Raw genomic sequence first — 19,150 nt, forward strand, 5'->3', positions numbered from 1 at the left:
CAGGGTGGAAAATGATCTGGATGAGCCACTGTGCTAATCCAGTGACTGTTTTATCTTAGTAAGAAGGATAGTAGTAATCATATACAGCAACAAATGTTAACTCTTATGTACCTGGTACTTTTAAGCACTAACCTTTTCTTTTAAGGTTTATTTATTTTTATTAGAAAGACAGATAAGATTTACAGAGAGAGGAGAGTCAGAGAAAAAGATCTTTTATCTGCTGGTTCACTCCCAAAATGATCACAATGGCCAGAGCTGAGCCAATCCAAAGTCAAGATCCAGGAGCTTTTTCTGTGTCTCCCAAGAAGGTGCAGGGTTCCTAGGCTTTGGGGTAGCTTCTACTGCTCTCTCAGGCCATAAGCAGGGAGCCACATGGGAAGTTTACACAAATTGGCACATGCAAGGTGAGGATTTAGCCATTTAGCCATTGTGCCAGACCCAAGCACTAACATTTTATAAACAGGAATTCATTTAGTCTTTACAATGTCAACGAGAGGTAGGGGTTTTCAACCAAGGTTTATGCATAAGTAGACTGAGATTTGCAGCTTTACCAAAGTCACATACAAAGTTTTGAAGTTGAACTTCGAAGTTTAAGTTAATAACCATGGCAGACTTCCCCTGAGGATCTGGGCCCTCTCCCGGTGCAGACAGCAGGACTTGGAGAGATGCTGATGTTTTTCTGGGGTAACTGGTCTGCTTCATCCCTGTCTTGTTTACTCCAGGGAAGCTTGTGGGCTGTGCCATCATCCATGTCAATGGAGACAGCCCAGAGGAAGTGGTGCGTGCCACACGGCTGGCTTTTGAATACCAGCGCCAGTTCCGCAAGGATGTGATTCTTGACTTGCTGTGCTACAGGCAGTGGGGCCATAACGAGTTGGACGAGCCTTTCTTTACCAACCCAGTCATGTACAAAATCATCAGGTATGATTAAAAGCCTCCCCAACAGAAACTCTTTGATCCTTATTTTCAGTAAATACTCTCAGAGAGATGACCAGCTTCCTTGGTGTGCCCACTACATGGAGTTTTCAAGGCTGAGACTGACACAGTCCTTGGAAAGCTGGGAGGGTCACACCATGCATCTTCAGAGTGCACCTCACGTTCTTCAAACTCCATGTGTCTCCTCATTAACCCAAGAATGGGCAACTGAACATTTAGCAGGTGGGAACACTGGAGTAGGAGGAGTTAGGCAAGGCCTTGCCAGAAGTTACTTGCTGTGGCATTGACATGATCACAAATAGAACCTCCACAGTTCTCCTCTGTGACCTGTTGAAGTAGACCTGCTTTGTGCCCTGGTGAGAGGGAACGCAGGGGCTAGGGATTTTCTCATTTTTACTTTTTGTATTCAACATTTATCTTTATTTTGTAAATTATTTTGTTCCATTTTTAATGCTGTTTACATCATGAGAAGGATGAATGTCCATGTGGGCCACTGACTAGGGGGGAATTCAATATATTTTTTTAAAATAAAGGAGGTGCTGAAAGGGAGACAATGTTGATCTAGCTTGTAAATAACCACCCACAGCTTGCCTGATCACTAAAAAACTCTAGCAATTATTTCTATCTGGATGTAGATGAAATTTATAAAGAAAGGGGCTGATGTTGTGGAATGCCTATTAAGTCACTGCTTGTGATTCCTGTACCCGAGATCAGAGTCTAATTTGATTCCAGCTGCTGTGCTTCCCATTCAGCTCCCTGCCAATGCACAGGGAAAGTAGCAGAAGACGGCCCAAGAATTCAGGCACCTGCCACACAGAGACCTGGATGGAGTATCGAATCCTGGGTTCTCTTTAGTCAGCTGTGGCTGTTGTGGCCATTTGGAGAATGAATTACCAGATGGAAGATCTCTTTCTCTGTTTCTCTCTCTGAATCTCTTTCTCTCTGTCACTTTGCCTTTCAAGTCAATTAATCAATTATCTTCAAGAAAAAGAAAGTTTATAATTTGTTTTTTTTGCTTGCCTGGAAGGTATTGTTACTCTTGAGCGCTTTTAGTCAATCACTTACATTCCTCTTTTTAATTTGAGTTTCATATTAAGTTATTGAGGTGAAAGTCACATAATGTAAAATTGAATTTTACTTTAAAAAAGATGTATTCATTTATTTATTTAAAAGTCAGAGTTACACAGAGAGAAGAAGAGACACAGAGAGAGATCTTTCATCCTCTAGTTCACTTCCCAAATGCCTACAACAGCTAAGGCTGGACCAGACCTAAAGCAAGAAGCTAGGAGCTTCTTCTGGGTTTCTTACATGGGTGGCATGGGCACAAAAACTTGGGCCATCCTACATCACTTTCCCAGGCCATTAAAGGGAGCTGCGTCAGAACTAGAGCAGCTGGTCATGAACCAGTGCCCATGTGGGATGCCAGCATTGTAGGCAGAAGATGTACCGGCTATGTAACTACTTTAGCCCATAACATTAATTATATTGAAGTGGATGGTTTATTAAACTTTTTCTAAGTTCCTTTTTAAAAAAAGATGTATTTGGGCCCGGTGCGATGGCGCAGTGGTTAAGATGCTCGCCTTGCATGCCTGGGATCCCATATGGGCGCCGGTTCTAATCCCGGCAGCCCCACTTCCCTTCCAGCTCCCTGCTTGTGGCCTGGGAAAGCAGTCGAGGACAGCCCAAGGCTTTGGGACCCTGCACCCGCATGGGAGACCCGGAGGAGGCTCCTGGCTTTGGATTGGCTCAGCTGCAGCCATTGCGGCCGGCTGGAGAGTGAGTCATCGGACGGAGGATCTTCCTCTCTGTCTCTCCTCTCTGTATATCCAACTTTCCAATAAAAATAAAATAAATCTTAAAAAAAAAAAGATTCACTTGTTTTTATTGGAAAGAGATTTACAGAGAGAAGGAGATGCAGGGATAGATCTTCCAAACACTGGTTCACTCCCCACATGACCATAACACCTGGAGCTGAACTGATCTGAAGTCAGGAGTCAGAAGTCTCCTCCTGGTCTCCCACATGGGTACAAGGTCTCAAAGCTTTGGGTTGTCCCCTACTGCTTTCCCAAGCCACAAGCAGGGAGCTGAATGGCAAGTGGAGCAGTTAGGACATGATCCTGGCACTTGCAAGGTGAGGGTTAGCCAACTGAGCCATTACACCAGGCCCCCAATGTGCTTTTTATAGCGGTGCCCTTATAACAGTCTTTGACAATGACTGTGTTTCTTATAGATGTTGACACACAGTTTGACCTTTTTCCCTCTCTTTCTTGATCAGAGCCCGAAAGAGCATCCCCGACACATATGCAGAGCACCTGATCAGCAGTGGACTCATGACCCAGGAGGAGGTGTCTGAAATAAAAGCCTCTTACTATGCCAAGCTGAATGACCACTTGTCTAATACCACCCACTACAGCCCCCCAGCCACCAACCTGCAGGCCCACTGGCAGGGTCTAGTGCAGCCTGAAGCTCGCATCACCACCTGGAACACAGGTGTGCCCTTGGACCTCCTGCAGTTTATCGGCATGAAGTCTGTGGAGGTCCTGAAGGAACTGCAGGTGCACAGCCACCTGCTAAAGACGTATGTCCAGGTGGGGAGTATTCCAGTAATCGGCTACTACTTTTCTTCTTGTTCAGCAAAGGAATGATGTTGGACTGGTCTTTTTGGTAGGCTGATTCACTTGACAAATATTCACTGCTTGTGAGTAGGTTTTAGAAACTGATCCTTGCATTGTTTTACTGTTGATATCCAGTTATCTTTAGATTTTCTCTGCTTCTATTTTTTTCTGCATTTATTTATTGGTTTATGCTTAATATAGTACACCTACATTGAATGCTGCATATTGTAGAAGATACAGAAATGCAAGTTTGTCTGTTTTGATCTTTCCCATCACTGAGCAAAAAAAAAATAATAATAATAATAATTCTTTCAAGTAGTTTAAATATAAGGAACAAAAATAACACATATACCCCAAACATGATCATTTAGACCCGTAAATATGCTGAACCTTTTCCTATTGTTTTTTAAATTAATTATTTTTGAAAGGCAGAATAAGAGGGAGAGATATTCCATCTGTTGTTTACTCCCTAAATGGTCACAATAACTAGGATTGTTCCATGCTTACATCAGGAGGCCAAAACTCCATGCAGTTCTCCAAGAAGCTCCTGGTTCATAGCTTAAACCTGGGTCATGCTATTTGGGCCATTTTGGAGTGGTACCAGTGGATGGAAAATCTTTCTCTCCTAACTCTGCCTTTCAAGTAAGTAATAAATAAATAAATATTAAAAAGATGAATAGAATGTTAAGAATAACAATTTCCTGTATGCTCTCCTTGATTCCATCTTCTCATCCCTTTGCAGAGGACATTACTAACCTACGGTCAGGTTTGCTTTGCCTGTTTGAAAAGTGTCTGTAATGCCAATTGTATGCAGATGTAGCAGACTGTACTTGTTATTCAGCACTACTTGTTGACACTTACCCTTGCTTCATTAAATATTTTGAAATCAGTATGGAAAAACACAGGGACTCTACAAATTTTCCTTTTTCCTCTTCTTCTGTTTCACAGTCCCGAATGGAGAAGGTGCAGAGTGGAACAAATTTAGACTGGGCAACAGCGGAGGCTCTGGCCCTGGGCTCCTTGCTTGCTCAAGGTACGTACTTTCTGTTTGGCTGCGCAGTTCACAGGAAAGTGTAAAAACGGTACTGGTTTAATGAACTGTAATTACCTCTTATTTTTATCAGCTAGTGAGGTCCTAGAACCTGTTGCCTCTTCTTACCAGATGCTATTATATCATTGTAGAATAGGTCATTTGACAATCTTCATCCGAGCACCAACTCTAAGGCAGTTGAGTGCCTTATTAATAAGCAACTGGCTCAGTGCTGGTGGTGTTGAAATGGTAATTTTTTTAACCTAAATATTGTAGAATAAGTGATGATTTTTTTGTATGTATATTGTATGCATTTCAAAGGCAGAGTGACAGAGAGGGAGAGAGAGATAGTAAGAGAGAACAAGAGTAAGAGAGAGTTACCAATTTTCTGTCAGTGGTTAACTCCTGAAATGGCCACATCCGTTGTGGGTGAGCTAAGTCAAAACCAAGAGCCTGACACTCCATTTGGATCTTCCATTTGGATGGTAGGGTGCAGGTTCTTGGATCATCTTCAGCTTTCTTCCTCGGAGCGTTAGGAGGGAGCTGAATTGGAAGCAGAGCAGTCAGGACTTAAACATATTCTCTTCTGGAATACAAGAATTGTAAGCTGCTGTTTAACTTGCTGCACCATAATGGTGGCTACAAGTGATAATAATTGTTTTAGTTTTTCATAGGATATTATTTTGTTTATTTGAAAGGCAGAGTGACAGGGAGACATAGATGTAGAGCTACCCACTGGCTCACTCCCCAAATGATTTCAGGGACTGGTGCTGGGTCAGGCCATAGCCAGGATCCAGATACTCTATCTGGTTTACCCACCTGGTCATGGTGGCAGGGACCCAAGCGCATCTTCCATTGCTATCCAAGGTGCGTTAGCAAGGGGCTGGATTGGATGCCGAGCCACCAAGGCTCAAACCATCACTCCTATTGTCACAGGCAGCAGCTGAGCCTGCTGCACCATGGTGCTGGTCCCAAGTGATAACTATTCCTGTGCAGTTGCACCTTGACTATGGATTTTTGAATATAGCCCATATACATGTGAATAATGTGAATTTGCTATCTTAATGGAAATTTGCAGGATAGAGCTATTGTATGTGGATTCAGGTTTGTCCTGCCTTATTATGAGATGGGTTATTCGTTGGAAAATGGACATTTAAAAAATATTTATTTTATTTTTATTGAAAAGTTAGATATACAAAGAGGAGGAGAGACAGAACAGAGAGGAAGCTCTTCCATCCTATGATTCACTACCCAAGCGGCTGCAATGGTTGGAGCTGCACCAATCTGAAGCCAGGAGCCCGGAGCCTCTTCCAGGTCTCCCACATGGGTGTAGGGTCCTAAGGCTTCTGGCCATCCTCGACTGTTTTCCCAGGCCACACAAGTAGGGAGCTTAATGGGAAGCGGGGCTGCTGGGATTAGAACTGACACCCATATGTGCCGGAGTCCAGGTCCAGCCGAGTTCGGAGCTCAGGAAGGGTGCGTGGAGTCGGCGATAAAGAAAGACACAAACACTGTTACTTGGCGCGCTCTCACAACAGCTCAAGGAAAAGCTGTCCTTTTTATTTACTCAGACACCTCACAAGCTTCTGCACAAACGACTAATTGTTCTATTTTTTACTTCAAGACTAAGGGGGCATGTACAGACATTTGGTCATTCTGTTTGTACTTCAAGGCTAAGCAGGTGCCCCTAAAGATAATTCTGCAAAATACTGTATTCATATTCTTCAAAGCAAGCCGTTATTCATTCTTCAACAGTAGCCATGGAGCGACAGCCGGGACTCCAAGGCCAAGGCACATGCGATTACCTGCTAATCAGTAGTACATTCCTACCACATTTCTATTTCTACAATTTACCCATCACTTAATGGGAAAATAGGTTACAAGGGAAAAAACGTAAAATCCAAAACAGAAGTTTCAAATATTAAATCCCTCTACAACTATAGGCTCTACAACCCCATAAACAATAATATAATAATTAAAAGCACATTTCCTTAATAAAAGCATCCTTAATTCCTCTAGCTAAAAATTATGAAAGCAGCTAAAACAATTACATTTTCTATGCTCCCAAAAAAATTGCAAAGACACACTAGCCTTTGAGATAACAATAACTATATTTATTGCCATAGCAGTTTCAGCTCTCACTCCCATCACTTGTATTAGTATTTAAGACATACATATCAAGCCCCTTCCCAGAGGATGTGCTGCATGTCTGGGCCAGGTTCTGAGGCAACAGCACACAATAAGGTGTCCGGAAATGCCATGGGCTTAATTGTGCTCCTGTGTGTAAAGTGTCAAAGGCCCCCTCACCAAGACATTATCAGTAACATTAACTCTCAAGCTCACGTTGGTGGCAAAAGCCATCTCACAGGGGCAAACAATGCCTCAATAGATTACAGATTTCTTCATGGGGTGCTTGAGTGTCCTTGCAAACAGGGGTGAAACAGCATCAAGGTGGTCAAAGAGAAATCCGCTGGGCCCTTCCAAACAGCTGGAAGCTCCCCCGGGCCCTGCCAAGTAGGGAGCTATTCTCTTCACACCTTCGTGTCTGCACCCACTGCACGGACCCCAGCACATACGGGCTCTTGCTTCATGCAAGACGAGGACTTTAGCCACTAGGCTATGATGCTGGGCCCAAAACATTTTTTTTTTTTGAAATTTTTTTTGCTTGCTTTCTTAAGGATTTAATGTTCGTCTGAGTGGTCAAGACGTTGGCCGTGGAACGTTTAGTCAAAGGCATGTGATGGTGGTTTGCCAGCAAACCGACGACACCTACATCCCGCTGAACCATATGGACCCTCACCAGAAGGGGTTTCTCGAGGTAGGATCCTGTGATGTCCGTCGTGAAAGCCAGCTGCTGCTGGTGACAGTTACAGGAGCCTGAGAGCTGCTGCACACAGCCATAGCCAACTGTGCCTTCTAGAGGTTTTTGAATAAAGAGGCACTGGGTGGGTAGAACATGTGGAGTGGAGGTAACAGACTAGGTGGCAAACCGGAGCTATTTTATTCTGGTTCCTTCTCTGTAATCGTGTAAAGGTTAAACAGATGTACATTTTACCAATCCAAAATTGACATTAATATCTGCATGTTGTGATTTGTTGAAGTCAGTCAAAGATGCAAACATTTCTTATATACTAAAAAAGAAAAACTTAATCAAAAATACCTCCTTCAGATTGCATCCTCCTCTGGATTAGGGGCTTGATGAGTAAGCACGACCGTGTCTTTCTATGTGCCAGTCTTCACGGTATTCTTGAGTGTCTTAGGGACAGGGGCTGAGTCTTCTCATTCTCATGGCCGCACCAGCTACCATGGTGCCTGGCATGCAATGTTTGTGAAATTAATTTATGCTGCAAGGTGAGTTTAGTGGAATGTCATCTTCCTTCCTGCTCAAAGTCGTTGAGCATGTAGCTTTGAGTTCACTGATCCTCTCTAACAAATGTGTTTGGCAAAAGCAGTGTTCCTCTAAGACAAAGTGGCACTCAACTTACATTTTTCTGGAATTAGTTTGAAATCCATCTTTGGGGGTTGATATGGTGGTGTGTGGCAAGTGAAGCTGTTACCACATCAGTAGCCAGTGTGGGCACCAGTTTGAGGTCTAGTTGTTCCTCTTCAGATCCAGCATCCTGACAATGGCCAGGGAAGAGCAGTGATTGGTCCAGGTGTTTGGGTCACTTCCACCCACACAAGAGACCCTGATTAAGCTCCTGGCTCCTGATTTCAACCTGACCCAGCACTGGCCATTGCAGACATCTAGGGATTAAACCAGCAGATAGAAGATGTCTGTTTGTCTGTCTGCCTGTCTCTCTCTCTTTCAAATATATAAATACATTTTTTTTAGAAACTTATCTTTGGGGCCCAATATGATAGCCTAGTGGCTAAAGTCCTTGTCCTGCATCTTCTGGGTGCTAGTTTATGTCCCAGCTGTTCTACTTCCCATCCAGCTCCCTGTTTGTGGCCTGGGAAAGTAGTTAAGGATGGCCTGGGACCTTGACCCTGTATCTGTGTTATAGACCCAAAAGAGTCTCCTGGATTCAGATTAGCTTGGCTCTGGCCATTGTGGCCACTTGGGGAGTGGATCAGCAGACAGATCTTTCTGTATTTTCTTCTCTTTATAAATCTGCCTTTGCTAAATAAATAAGTAAATAAATAAATAAATCTTTATTTATTTTTTTTTTAAAGAGCTCGGCGTGATAGCCTAGTCTCTAAAGTCCTCACCTTGCATGAGTCAGGATCCTATATGGGTGCCAATTCATGTCCTGGCTGCTCTGCTTCCCATCCAGCTCCTTGCATGTGGCCTGGGAAAGCGATGGAAGACAGCCCACTGGGACCTTGCACCATGTGGGATACCTCAACGGGGCTCCTTACTCCTGGCATCAGATTGGCTCAGCTCTGGCTATTGTGGCCATTTGGGGGAGTGAACCAGGGAGTGAAAGATTTTTCTCTCTGTCTCTCCTTCTTTCTGTAAATCTGCCTTTCTAATAAAAATAAGTCCTTTTTTAAAAAAAGGATTTTTTTTTTGGATCAAGTCAGACTGCTGAACTGTATATTGAAATATTTAGTGTTCCCCTATTTGAAATGAGGCTTTTATTGAATTGTAACTTAAGATTTATTATTAGCTTTATGTATTACTAATTACTTATTTTTAAGATGTATTTGTTTAGTTTAAGGCAAGGGTTAGGGAGGGGAGACTCAGAGAGCTCTTTCATCCAGTGATTACTTCTCAAATGGTCACAGCAGCCAGGGCTGGGCCAGGTTGAAACCAGGAGCCAGAAACTTCATTTGTGTCCCCCACATGGAATACAGGGACCCAAGGATGTGGGCCGTAGTTTTCTTCTTTCCTTGCTGATTAGCAGAGAACTGGATCAGAAGTACAGTGGGTAGGGCTTAAACGGTTGCTCGTATGGAATGCAGTGTCAGAGGGTGATACCTGAGCCAGTGCAGGGGAGAGCTGTCAGTCTCTTTGTCTGTCCTTCTGTCTCTGTTCATTGCTTTTCAAACAAAATTAATGAATAATTTTTTTTTAAAGATTTATTTATTTATTGGAAAGTCAGATATACAGAGAGGAGGAGAGACAGAGAGGAAGATCTTCCGTCCGACGAGTCACTCCCCAAGTGAGCGCAACGGCTATCTCACATAGTTGCAGGGTCCCAAGGCTTTGGGCCGTCCTCGACTGTTTTCCCAGGCCACAAGTAGGGAGCTGGACGGGAAGTGGAGCTGCCGGGATTAGAACCGTCGCCCATATGGGATCCTGGCACGTTCAAGGTGAGGACTTTAGCCGCTAGGCCACGCCACCAGGCCCAGTGAATAAATTTTTAAAGATTTATTTCGTCTTACTTGAAGGTCAGAGTTAGAGAGAGAGATCCTCCGTGTGCTTGATTGCTCTCCAAATGGTTGCAATATCCACAGCTGAGCCAATCCAAAGCCAGGAGCCAAGGGCTTCTTTCTAGTCTCCCATGTGAATTTAGGGGCCCAATGTCTTGGGCCATCTTTGAGTGCTTTCCCAGGCCATTAGCAGGGAGCTGGATGGGAAGTGGAGCAGCCAACACTATTTGACACCTATGTGGTTGTCAGCACTACAACTCCATTCAGTGTCATGTTATGTTTAGTTGTCCTGTCTCTGTAATCTCCACAGAGATATCATTTTATCTTCTGTTCTTTTCTTTTCAAAGCATTATTTATTTTTCATTGGAATTACAGATTTACAGAGAGAAGAGACAGATCTTATGTCCCCTGGTTTACTTCCCAAATGGTCACAGCAGTCAGAGCTGAGCTGAGCTGAAACCAAAAGCCAGGAGCCTTCTGCAGGTCTTCCACATGAATACAGGATCCCAAGGCATTGAGCCATCATCCTTGCTTTCCCAGGCTACCAGCAGGGAGCTGGATGGGAAGTAAAGTAGCCGGGACACCCATATGGGATCCCAGTACTTGTAAGAGGAGGATTAGCTGGGCCCGGCGCAGTGGCGCAAGTGGTTAAAGGTCCTCACCTTGCACGCCCGGGATCCCATATGGGCGCCGGTTCTAATCCCGGCAGCCCCGCTTCCCTTCCAGCTCCCTGCCTGTGGCCTGGGAAAGCAGTCGAGGACGGCCCAAGGCTTTAGGACCCTGTACCCACGTGGGAGACCCGGAAGAGGCTCCTGGCTTCGGATCGGCATAGTATCGGCCCGTTGCACTCACTTGGGGAGTGAATCATCGGACGGAAGATCTTCCTCTCTGTCTCTCCTCTCTGTATATCTGCCTTTCCAATGAAAAAATAATAAAAATAAATCTTTAAAAAAAAAAAAAGAGGAGGATTAGCCAACTAAACCATTACATTGGGCCCTGTCTCCTGTTCTTTTTATCTTAACATATGTCTTTTTTTTTTTTTTTACTTATCTGGCAAATGTATTAGAATCATGGATTCTAACTATAGGTAGGCTTTCATTTCTTTTTCTTTTTTAAAAAAAAATTTATTTTATTTTCATTGGAAAGTCAGATATACAGAGTGGAAGGTCTTACATCCATTGATTCACTCCCTAAGCAGCCCCAACAGTTGGAGCTGAGCCAATCCGAAGCCAGGAGCCCAAGGCTTCCTCTAGGTCTTCCACATTGGTGCAGGGTCCCAAGGGTTTGGGCCATCCTCAACTGCTTTCCCAGGCTACAGGGAGCTGTATGGGAAGTGGGGCTGTCAGAATTAGAATCGGTGCCCATATGGGACCCCAGTGTGTGCAGATGAGGACTTTAGCTGCTAAGCTACCACTCCGGGACCCCGGCCTTCATTTTCTAATCTTCTCCTTTAAAAAATATATATATAACTATATATGTATATATATATACTATATATATAACTATATATAATATGTATATATGACTATATATATATTAGAAATTTATATGATAAGAGTTTTACAGTGAGCTCTAAAGGTGGTCCTCTAAAAAGTATATGATTTACCCTTGAGGGAAGTCCTTAATACTCATATTAAACCCTCTTTTCCTTTCCGTCTTATTCTCTGTCCCAACTTTCCTCATGTGCTCCACTGGTATCAAGCAGTCACTATCCTGTGGTCATAGATGAGACCAAAGCTTCCCTCCATGCCCCTCCTCCCTTTAAGATTTTGTGCTGGAGTGATGCTTTACCTGTGCCAGCCCCTGTCAGGTGTGCCCTTGCTCATTCATCCAATGTTTCATTTTCTTCCTGGGGATTAGGTCAGCAACAGTCCCCTATCTGAAGAGGCTGTCCTGGGATTTGAATACGGGATGAGCATCGAAAGCCCAAAGTTACTACCCATCTGGGAAGCCCAGTTTGGCGATTTCTTCAATGGAGCCCAGATCATCTTTGACACGTTCATTTCAGGAGGTTGGTTGTTGTGAGCATGGAGAGTGGACGCACTGCTCCAGGCCCACAGGCACAGAGGAGTGATGAGATTGCTGCTCTGTAGGCATCTGTGGGCAATCGCCTGCTTACCCCTGGGAGTAGCAGCTGTCAGAACTCAGTGAGTTGCTCCTGGGAGCAGAATCTGAGTTCCCAGTCAGCATGGAGAGTGGGTACTGCCCGGTGACAGGACGCAGAACACCTGCCTTCCCCAGGGCTGTGTGCGTGACTGAAGAAAGCAGTGAGCAATGTGCCAGCTCTCAGGATGTTTGGCTTCTGGGTCTGTTCTTGGGGATGCACTGAGTGACCAGTCATAACAGAAATACTGCCAGCAGGCAGCAGTGACACAGGCAGATGCAACGTGGAAGTGAAAATAATCTGCTCCCCTCCATCTAGTCTCGTTCAACTATTTCACTAGGATTGAAAGTTTTCAAAGCAGTACCTGCTTATGATGGAAATCTAAAGTATGTCAAGGAAGAGTCTCCCTGGATGCTCAGTCTCATGTTGGAAGAGGGGGTCATTCATTGTTAGATCTTGAGTAAAGGCCTCTGAGTTCTGTCATCACCCGTTTTGCTCACCGGTTAGTTGCAAGGAGGAAGCATGCCTGGAAGACTGACTTTCTCTCTGACTGAAGGCCCATTGGGATGTGTCCGCTGCACTTCCCCACAAGGACAGTGGCCTGGATCCTCAGCTGTGCAAAAGGAAGGGAAGAGCCACCATATGAGAGCTGTAGGGGTAGAGTGGCACGCTACCATCTTGGAAGTTGGGATGGCTGTCCTGGAATTTGTCTTCTGCTCCCCAAAGCCCAGCGCATCAGCTGTCCTACATTTCCACCCAGCCAAGTGGGCACTGTTGCCTCTCAGGACAGTATGACAATAGAAAGTGCATGTAATGGGGCCTGTGGGAGGACTGTCAGGCAAGTTATTTAAGACAAGTGGTTTCAGTTGGTTCTTGTTCATTCAGTTTGAACTTTCTGTGTGGCACTTTCCCAGGAGAGGCCAAGTGGCTCCTACAAAGTGGCATTGTTATTCTGCTCCCGCACGGCTACGATGGGGCTGGCCCTGACCACTCATCCTGTCGACTAGAGCGTTTCCTGCAGGTATGTTGATGCCTCCTCTAATGGGAGAGTCATTTCCCACATTCCTAGGTGCTCTGGAAACAGAAATATTTCTTTCAGGTATCTGAATGTGCAGCTTGAACTACAAGACACTGCAGTGTGGGAATGATGCAACAGGTTTCACGTAAGGTTAGGCTTCCTTCAAAACACAGTGTATCAGGAGTGGTGGTGTCATAGGTCAGTGGCAATTAAAGCTGGTCTAGGTGATGAAGGTCAGTGGTTGCCATACCTGTTTTGACATCAAGATCTCCTAGGGAACTTACCTAAACAGGTGCAGACACAGGGACCAGCCCAGATCATATTCTCGGGAGCAGTATCTCAGAATCTGTATCCTAAAAAAACCATATTCTGGGGCTCAGTGTAGGGCTTAGTGATTAAATCCTTGCCTTGCATGTGCCAGGATCCCATCAAGGCACTGGTTGGAGTCCTAGCTGCTCCACTTGCCATCCAGCTTCCTACTGGTAGCCTGGGAAAGCAGTAGGGATGACCCAAAGCCTTGAGACCCTGTACCCACATGGTAGACTGAGAGAAGCTCCTGGTTCCTGGCTTTGGAGCAACTTATTTCTGGTTGTTGTGGCCATTTGGGGAGTGAGCCAGTGGATGGAAGATCTTTCTTTTTGTTTCTCTTTCTCTCAGTAAATCTGCTTTTCTAATAATAAAAAAGAAGAAGAGTAAATCTTAAAAAAATTTTAAAGCCATATTCTTTAGACAATGATAATTTTTCTATAAAATGACTATGATCTATAAAGCATTTTAAATAACCTCCTAGAAATAACTACTGTTAAAATTTGAATTTTTAAAATTTGCTTGAGAATCGGAGAGAGACTGATATGGCCTATAGCCGTCCCTGGGTATTGCCAAAGCCAGAAACCAGGAAGTCAGTTCAGACAAGACTCTTGAATGGGTGGCAGGAAGTCATTTACTTGAATCAGCATCATTGCCCCTCAGCGTCTGCGTTAGCAAGAAGCTAGAGAGAAGGAGATACATAGAGAAAGATCTTCCATGCCCTGGTTCACTTCCCAAGTGGCCAGAACAGCCAGAACTGAGCTTATCTGAAGACAGGAGCTTTTTCTGAGTTTGCCATGCAGGTGCAGCGTCCAAAGGCTTTGCACCATCCTCTGCTGCTTTCCCAGGCCACAAGCAGGGAGCTGGATGTGAAGTGGAGTAATTGTGATGGAAACAGGTGCCCATAGCTATGCCCATACTTGCAAGGGAGGATTAGCCAATTGAGCCCAATTGAGCTACTGTGCCAGGCCCATTATCAGTACTTTAAAAAACAGCCTTCTCTTTCCCCCTACAGATGATTCTTCCAGCCAACTGTGCTTGGGAACAACTGTGTGAGGTGATACAGAGAACTTTCACTAATACTTTTCAGATCATAAATTTACCTAGCGATGTTTTCTGTTACAGAGTGTGATATCTCTTCTCTTACTTGTGTAGAATGCTTGTGCCTCCCTTTGGCTAGCGTATTGTCACAGAGATTGCAATGGAAAACCTGAATGATTTCTCTCTTTCTGTTTCTCCCAGATGTGTGACAGTGTGGAAGAGGGTGTGGATGGAGACACTGTGAACATGTTTGTGGTCCACCCAACTACTCCAGCACAGTATTTCCACCTGCTCAGGAGACAAATGATTCGGAACTTCAGAAAACCCCTCATCGTTGCCTCACCCAAGATGTTACTCAGATTTCCTGTGAGTAGAAAGAGCTAGTTTCTTTGATTTTTTAAAAATTTATTTATTTATATTGGAAAGTCAGATTTACAGAGAGAAGGAGACATAGAGAGAAAGATCTTCCATCTGTCGGTTCACTCCCCAAGAGGTACAATGGCTAGGGCTGAGCTAACCTGAAGCCAGGATCTAGGAGCTTCTTCCAGGTCTCCCACACGGGTGCATGTCCCAAGGCTTTGGGACATCCTCCACTGCTTTCTCAGCTCACGAGCAGGGAGCTGGATGGGAAGTGGAGCAGCTGGAATATGAACCAACGCCCAACTGGGATTAGGCTTGTGCAAGGCAAAGACTTTAGCCATTGTACCAGGCCAGAAAGAGCAAATTTCTAAGATAATTTTAAATTCTGGTTTTATTTTCTGCATCTCATTTTATGCAGTTTTTACAAAGATTGTAGTAAATGCATTAAATGAGAGAAGTGTATTAATTTCAAAAAATTTATACCAAATTAAAACTTTTAATTTCATTGTCTCACAAACTTTTTAAAAAATATTTATTTATTTTGATTGGAAAGGCAGATTTATAGAAGTAAATACAGAGAAGGATCTTCTGTTCACTGGGTCATTCCCCAAGTGGCTAAAACTGCCAGGATTGAGCTGATTTGAAGCCTGGAGCCAGGAGCTTCTTCAGGGATTCCCACATAGGTACAGGGTCCCAAGGCTTTGAGCCACACTCTACTGCCTTCACAGGCCACAACCAGGGAGCTGGTAGGAAAGTGGAACGGTCAGGATATGAACAGCATCCATATGGGGTTTTGGAACATGCTAGGCAAGGATTTAGTCACTGAGCCATTGTGTCAGGCTTACAAAGTTTGTTTGGTTTTTTAAGACTGATTTACATTTATTTGAAAGGTAGAGTTATCAAGCGAGAAGGAGACACAACAGAGGTCTTCCGTTACCTTGTTCTCTTTCTAAATGGATGCAATGTCTGGAGTTGGGTTGGTCTAAAGTCAGGAACCAGGAGCTTCCTCCATGTCGCCCATCTATGTGTAGGGGCTCTAGGATTTGAGCCACGTTCTGTTGCTTTTCCAGGCTGTTAGCAGGGAGCTGGATCAGAAATGGAGCTTACAGGACTTGAACCAGTATCCGTATGTGATGCTGGCACTGCAGTCTGAGGCTTAGCATTGCTATACTGCTGGTGTCAGATGCTCCAACAAACTTTTTGTTTTTTTCGTTTTAAATTTTATTTTGTAATAATGATTACATGGTTGATTGTGGTGCGAAGGATCAAGGTTTAGGGAAAATTGAGTGAACTCATTGCTCCCAAATTTTCTGTTTCTTCTTGTTGTTCCTGGAGTAAGGGGAAAGACAAAGGAGGAACCACTCATGGCTTTCCACACGTCCCAGTACCCAGGGATGAGGAACCGCCACCTCATATCAACCCAGCGTCTCAATGTGTACTTATTCCAAGGATTATGTCCAAGTGGCTTGGATAGTTCTGAAATGTCAGCTTTTATTTGATTCATTTCCTGTGTGATAAATTCTTTAAATTCTTTGAACTCTTGTAGTATGTGTGTCTCATTGTTGGTCAGAAGCTTTATAATAAGTTTTCTGAATTCTGTGTCCCCCATTTTTTCAATGTCTTTCTCAGTTAACTCTGAGTTTGGTAGAAGCTTTTGTTCCTTTACCGTGGAGTCTTGGGTAATCTTCATTGTGTTTGATCTCTTCTTTTAACTTTTGACATTACAATCCTGTTTGGTGGATTTTTCTCCTTAGTGAAGATTTCTAAGATGTATTACTTACAGGTCTACAAGACACAGAGGGAGATAAAGAGAGAAATTTGTCCTCTGCCTTACTCTCCACATGGGCATGATGGCCAGAGCTGGGCCAGACTGAAGTCAGAAGTCCAAAAATCCATTCAGGTCTCCCTTATGGGTGGCAGGGGCCTACACACTTGGGCTGTCTTCTGCTGACTTCCAGATGCATTATCAGGATACTGGATTAGAAGCATAGCAGCTAAAACTTTAACTGGTACCCACATGAGATACTTGCATCCCCAGAAGTGCTTGACCCATTGCATTAAACACCTGCTCCTCTATTTAATGTAGTTGACTTTACTTCTGTCAAATATATATTTTTAAAGACTTATTTTGTTTATTTGGAAGATTTACTTCATTTACTTGGAAGGCAACATTACAAATTGAGAAGTATCGAGAGTGAGATCTTCCATATGTTGGCTCACTCCCCCAATGGTTACAAAATCCAGGGCTGATTCACGTCAAAGCCAGGAGCCAGGAGCTTCTTCCAGTTCCTCCACTTAAGTACAGAGGCCCAAGCAGTTGGGCCATCCTCCACTGCTTTTCCAGGCCATAAACAAGGAGTTGGATCAGAAATGGCATGACCGGGACCCGAGCTAGCACCTATATGGGATGGTGGTTTAACCCTGTTATACCGTAGTGCTGGCCCCTGCTGTCACAATTTTTTTTTTAAGAGAAAGAGATCTTCCATGCACTGTTTCACTCCAGGTTTGGGTAGGCTGAAGCCAGGAGCTTCTTCTAAGTCTTCCATTTGGGTGGCATAGTTCTGAACATTGGGCCATCTTCTCTTTCCCAGGCCATTAGCAAGAAGCTAGATGAAAAGAGGAGCAATTGAGACAGCAGCTGGTGTATCAGCTGGATGCTGGTGCTCCAGACACCTGTATACTCTGAAGTACACAGGGCTAATACTTTGGGGAGGGGAGATAGATTTACTTGTAGCTCTAGGCTAGAGTTTTAACACTAATTTTTAGCTAAATTCCCATGACTATAACAGCTTGAGCTGTTTTCCCTTGAAGGACAGATGTGTGGTTTCTCTTGCCTCATAGGCAGCCGTGTCAACTCTTCAAGAAATGGCACCAGGAACAACGTTCAAGCCGGTCATTGGAGATTCCTCTGTGGACCCAAAAAAGTAATTAGCTCTGTATCCTTGTTTTTGTCCTCTGTGTTTGAATTTTAATAAATGGAAACAGTAGTTTGTGTTAAGAAATTCAAGGTTGATTAAGAGCTCTTCTCTGCTGATACAAATCATGAGATGTGAGTGGAGTAGGAGCTAGAGTGTGTGTGGGAGAGCGAGCTTTGGAGGCATGTGCTGGCTTCCTGGAGGGGGAGGGAGAGGCATTTCATCATTCAGCCTCTTTCCTTTCTTGTGGCAAATTTTCACCTAAAGGTATTTATTCCCCTCCCATGGTCCCTTTCCTACCCAACAGCGTCAAGACACTTGTGTTCTGCTGCGGCAAACACTTCTACGCGCTGCAGAAGCACAGAGAAGCTCTGGGGGCGAGGAAGCACAACTTTGCCATCATCCGTATAGAGGAGCTCTGCCCCTTTCCCTTGGATGCTCTGCAACAAGAGATGAGCAAATACAAGCAAGTTAAAGGTAATGGTTTCATTCTTCCCGGATGAAAAGAGGTGGTAGGGATGGAAAATGAAATCTCCTGGGATCCTAAGACAGAAAAAACCCAGTACCATGACTGCCATGTCTCCATATCACTCATGGTGTCCTTCTCCTTTGTGCCTTGTCTCATCTGAAAGAAGTCTTGGAGTTTCAGGTTTGTCAGTGTCTTATAAGAAGCACAGTATGACTGTAAATGACATGTCTTTTCAAGAAATGGGGCTAGAATATTAGATATCTGTAGGCACTCAATATGGATATTAACTCAAAATTCATCATACACCTTATTTTTTCAAAAATATTGACTTAGTATTTGAGAGGCAGCATTATGGAGAGAAGAAGAAAGAGAGGGAGAGAGCTTTCCATCCAGTGGTTTACTACCCAAAAGGCCAGAATGGCTTGGGCTGGGCCAGACAAAAGCCAGGAACCCGGAGCTTCTTCTGTGTCTCCCACGGTGATACAGGGCCCCAAACACCTGGGTCATCTTTAATGATTTCCCAGGTGCATCAGCAGGGAGCTAGGTTTGAAGTGGAACAGCCTGGACTTGAACCAGCACCTTTGTGGGATGCCGGCAATGCCGACAGCATCTTACCTGCCATTCCACAGGACCAATCCCCATAGACCTATTCATAAGATGAAAATCTGCAAAAACTTTAGAAGTAAATGGGAGAAAAATCTTTGGGGAGGAGTTCTTAGATACACTAATGCACATTTCATAAAAGAAACAGCAATTCATTAAAATAGACAACTCCTACATTGTGAAGCACCTTGTTGAGAAAATGAAAAGACAAGACAATGACTGGGAAAAAGTATTTGCAAAAACAGAACCAAAGATCATCTGGAATATTTCTCAAAGAGCTCTTAATACTCAAAAGGAAGAAAACAAATAGTTCAAGTTTTCAAAAGGGGAAAAGCCCTGAAGAGCTACTTCTCCAAAGAATAAAATGGGAAGCCAGCACATGAAAAGATGACTCAATATCCTTAGTGAAAAGGGAGATGAAAATGAAGCCAACA

General features: G+C 44.0%; 1 protein-coding gene across 1 annotated transcript in view; it reads left to right on the forward strand.

Moving 5' to 3' along the window:
- The window catches only part of DHTKD1 (dehydrogenase E1 and transketolase domain containing 1), a 38,277-nt gene that overhangs the window by 14,964 nt on the left and 4,163 nt on the right, over positions 1-19,150 (forward strand). The window contains exons 7-15 of the mRNA XM_040968131.1: positions 723-921; positions 3,212-3,524; positions 4,500-4,584; positions 7,260-7,399; positions 11,761-11,911; positions 12,919-13,025; positions 14,571-14,735; positions 17,571-17,653; positions 17,952-18,121. Coding sequence (XP_040824065.1) covers positions 723-921; positions 3,212-3,524; positions 4,500-4,584; positions 7,260-7,399; positions 11,761-11,911; positions 12,919-13,025; positions 14,571-14,735; positions 17,571-17,653; positions 17,952-18,121 — 1,413 coding nt within the window. The remainder of the gene's footprint in view (positions 1-722; positions 922-3,211; positions 3,525-4,499; positions 4,585-7,259; positions 7,400-11,760; positions 11,912-12,918; positions 13,026-14,570; positions 14,736-17,570; positions 17,654-17,951; positions 18,122-19,150) is intronic.

Source organism: Ochotona curzoniae, unplaced genomic scaffold, assembly GCF_017591425.1.
Source record: "Ochotona curzoniae isolate NIBS_2020 unplaced genomic scaffold, NIBS_Ocur_1.0 scaffold_4683, whole genome shotgun sequence".
Classification (NCBI taxonomy): domain Eukaryota; kingdom Metazoa; phylum Chordata; class Mammalia; order Lagomorpha; family Ochotonidae; genus Ochotona; species Ochotona curzoniae.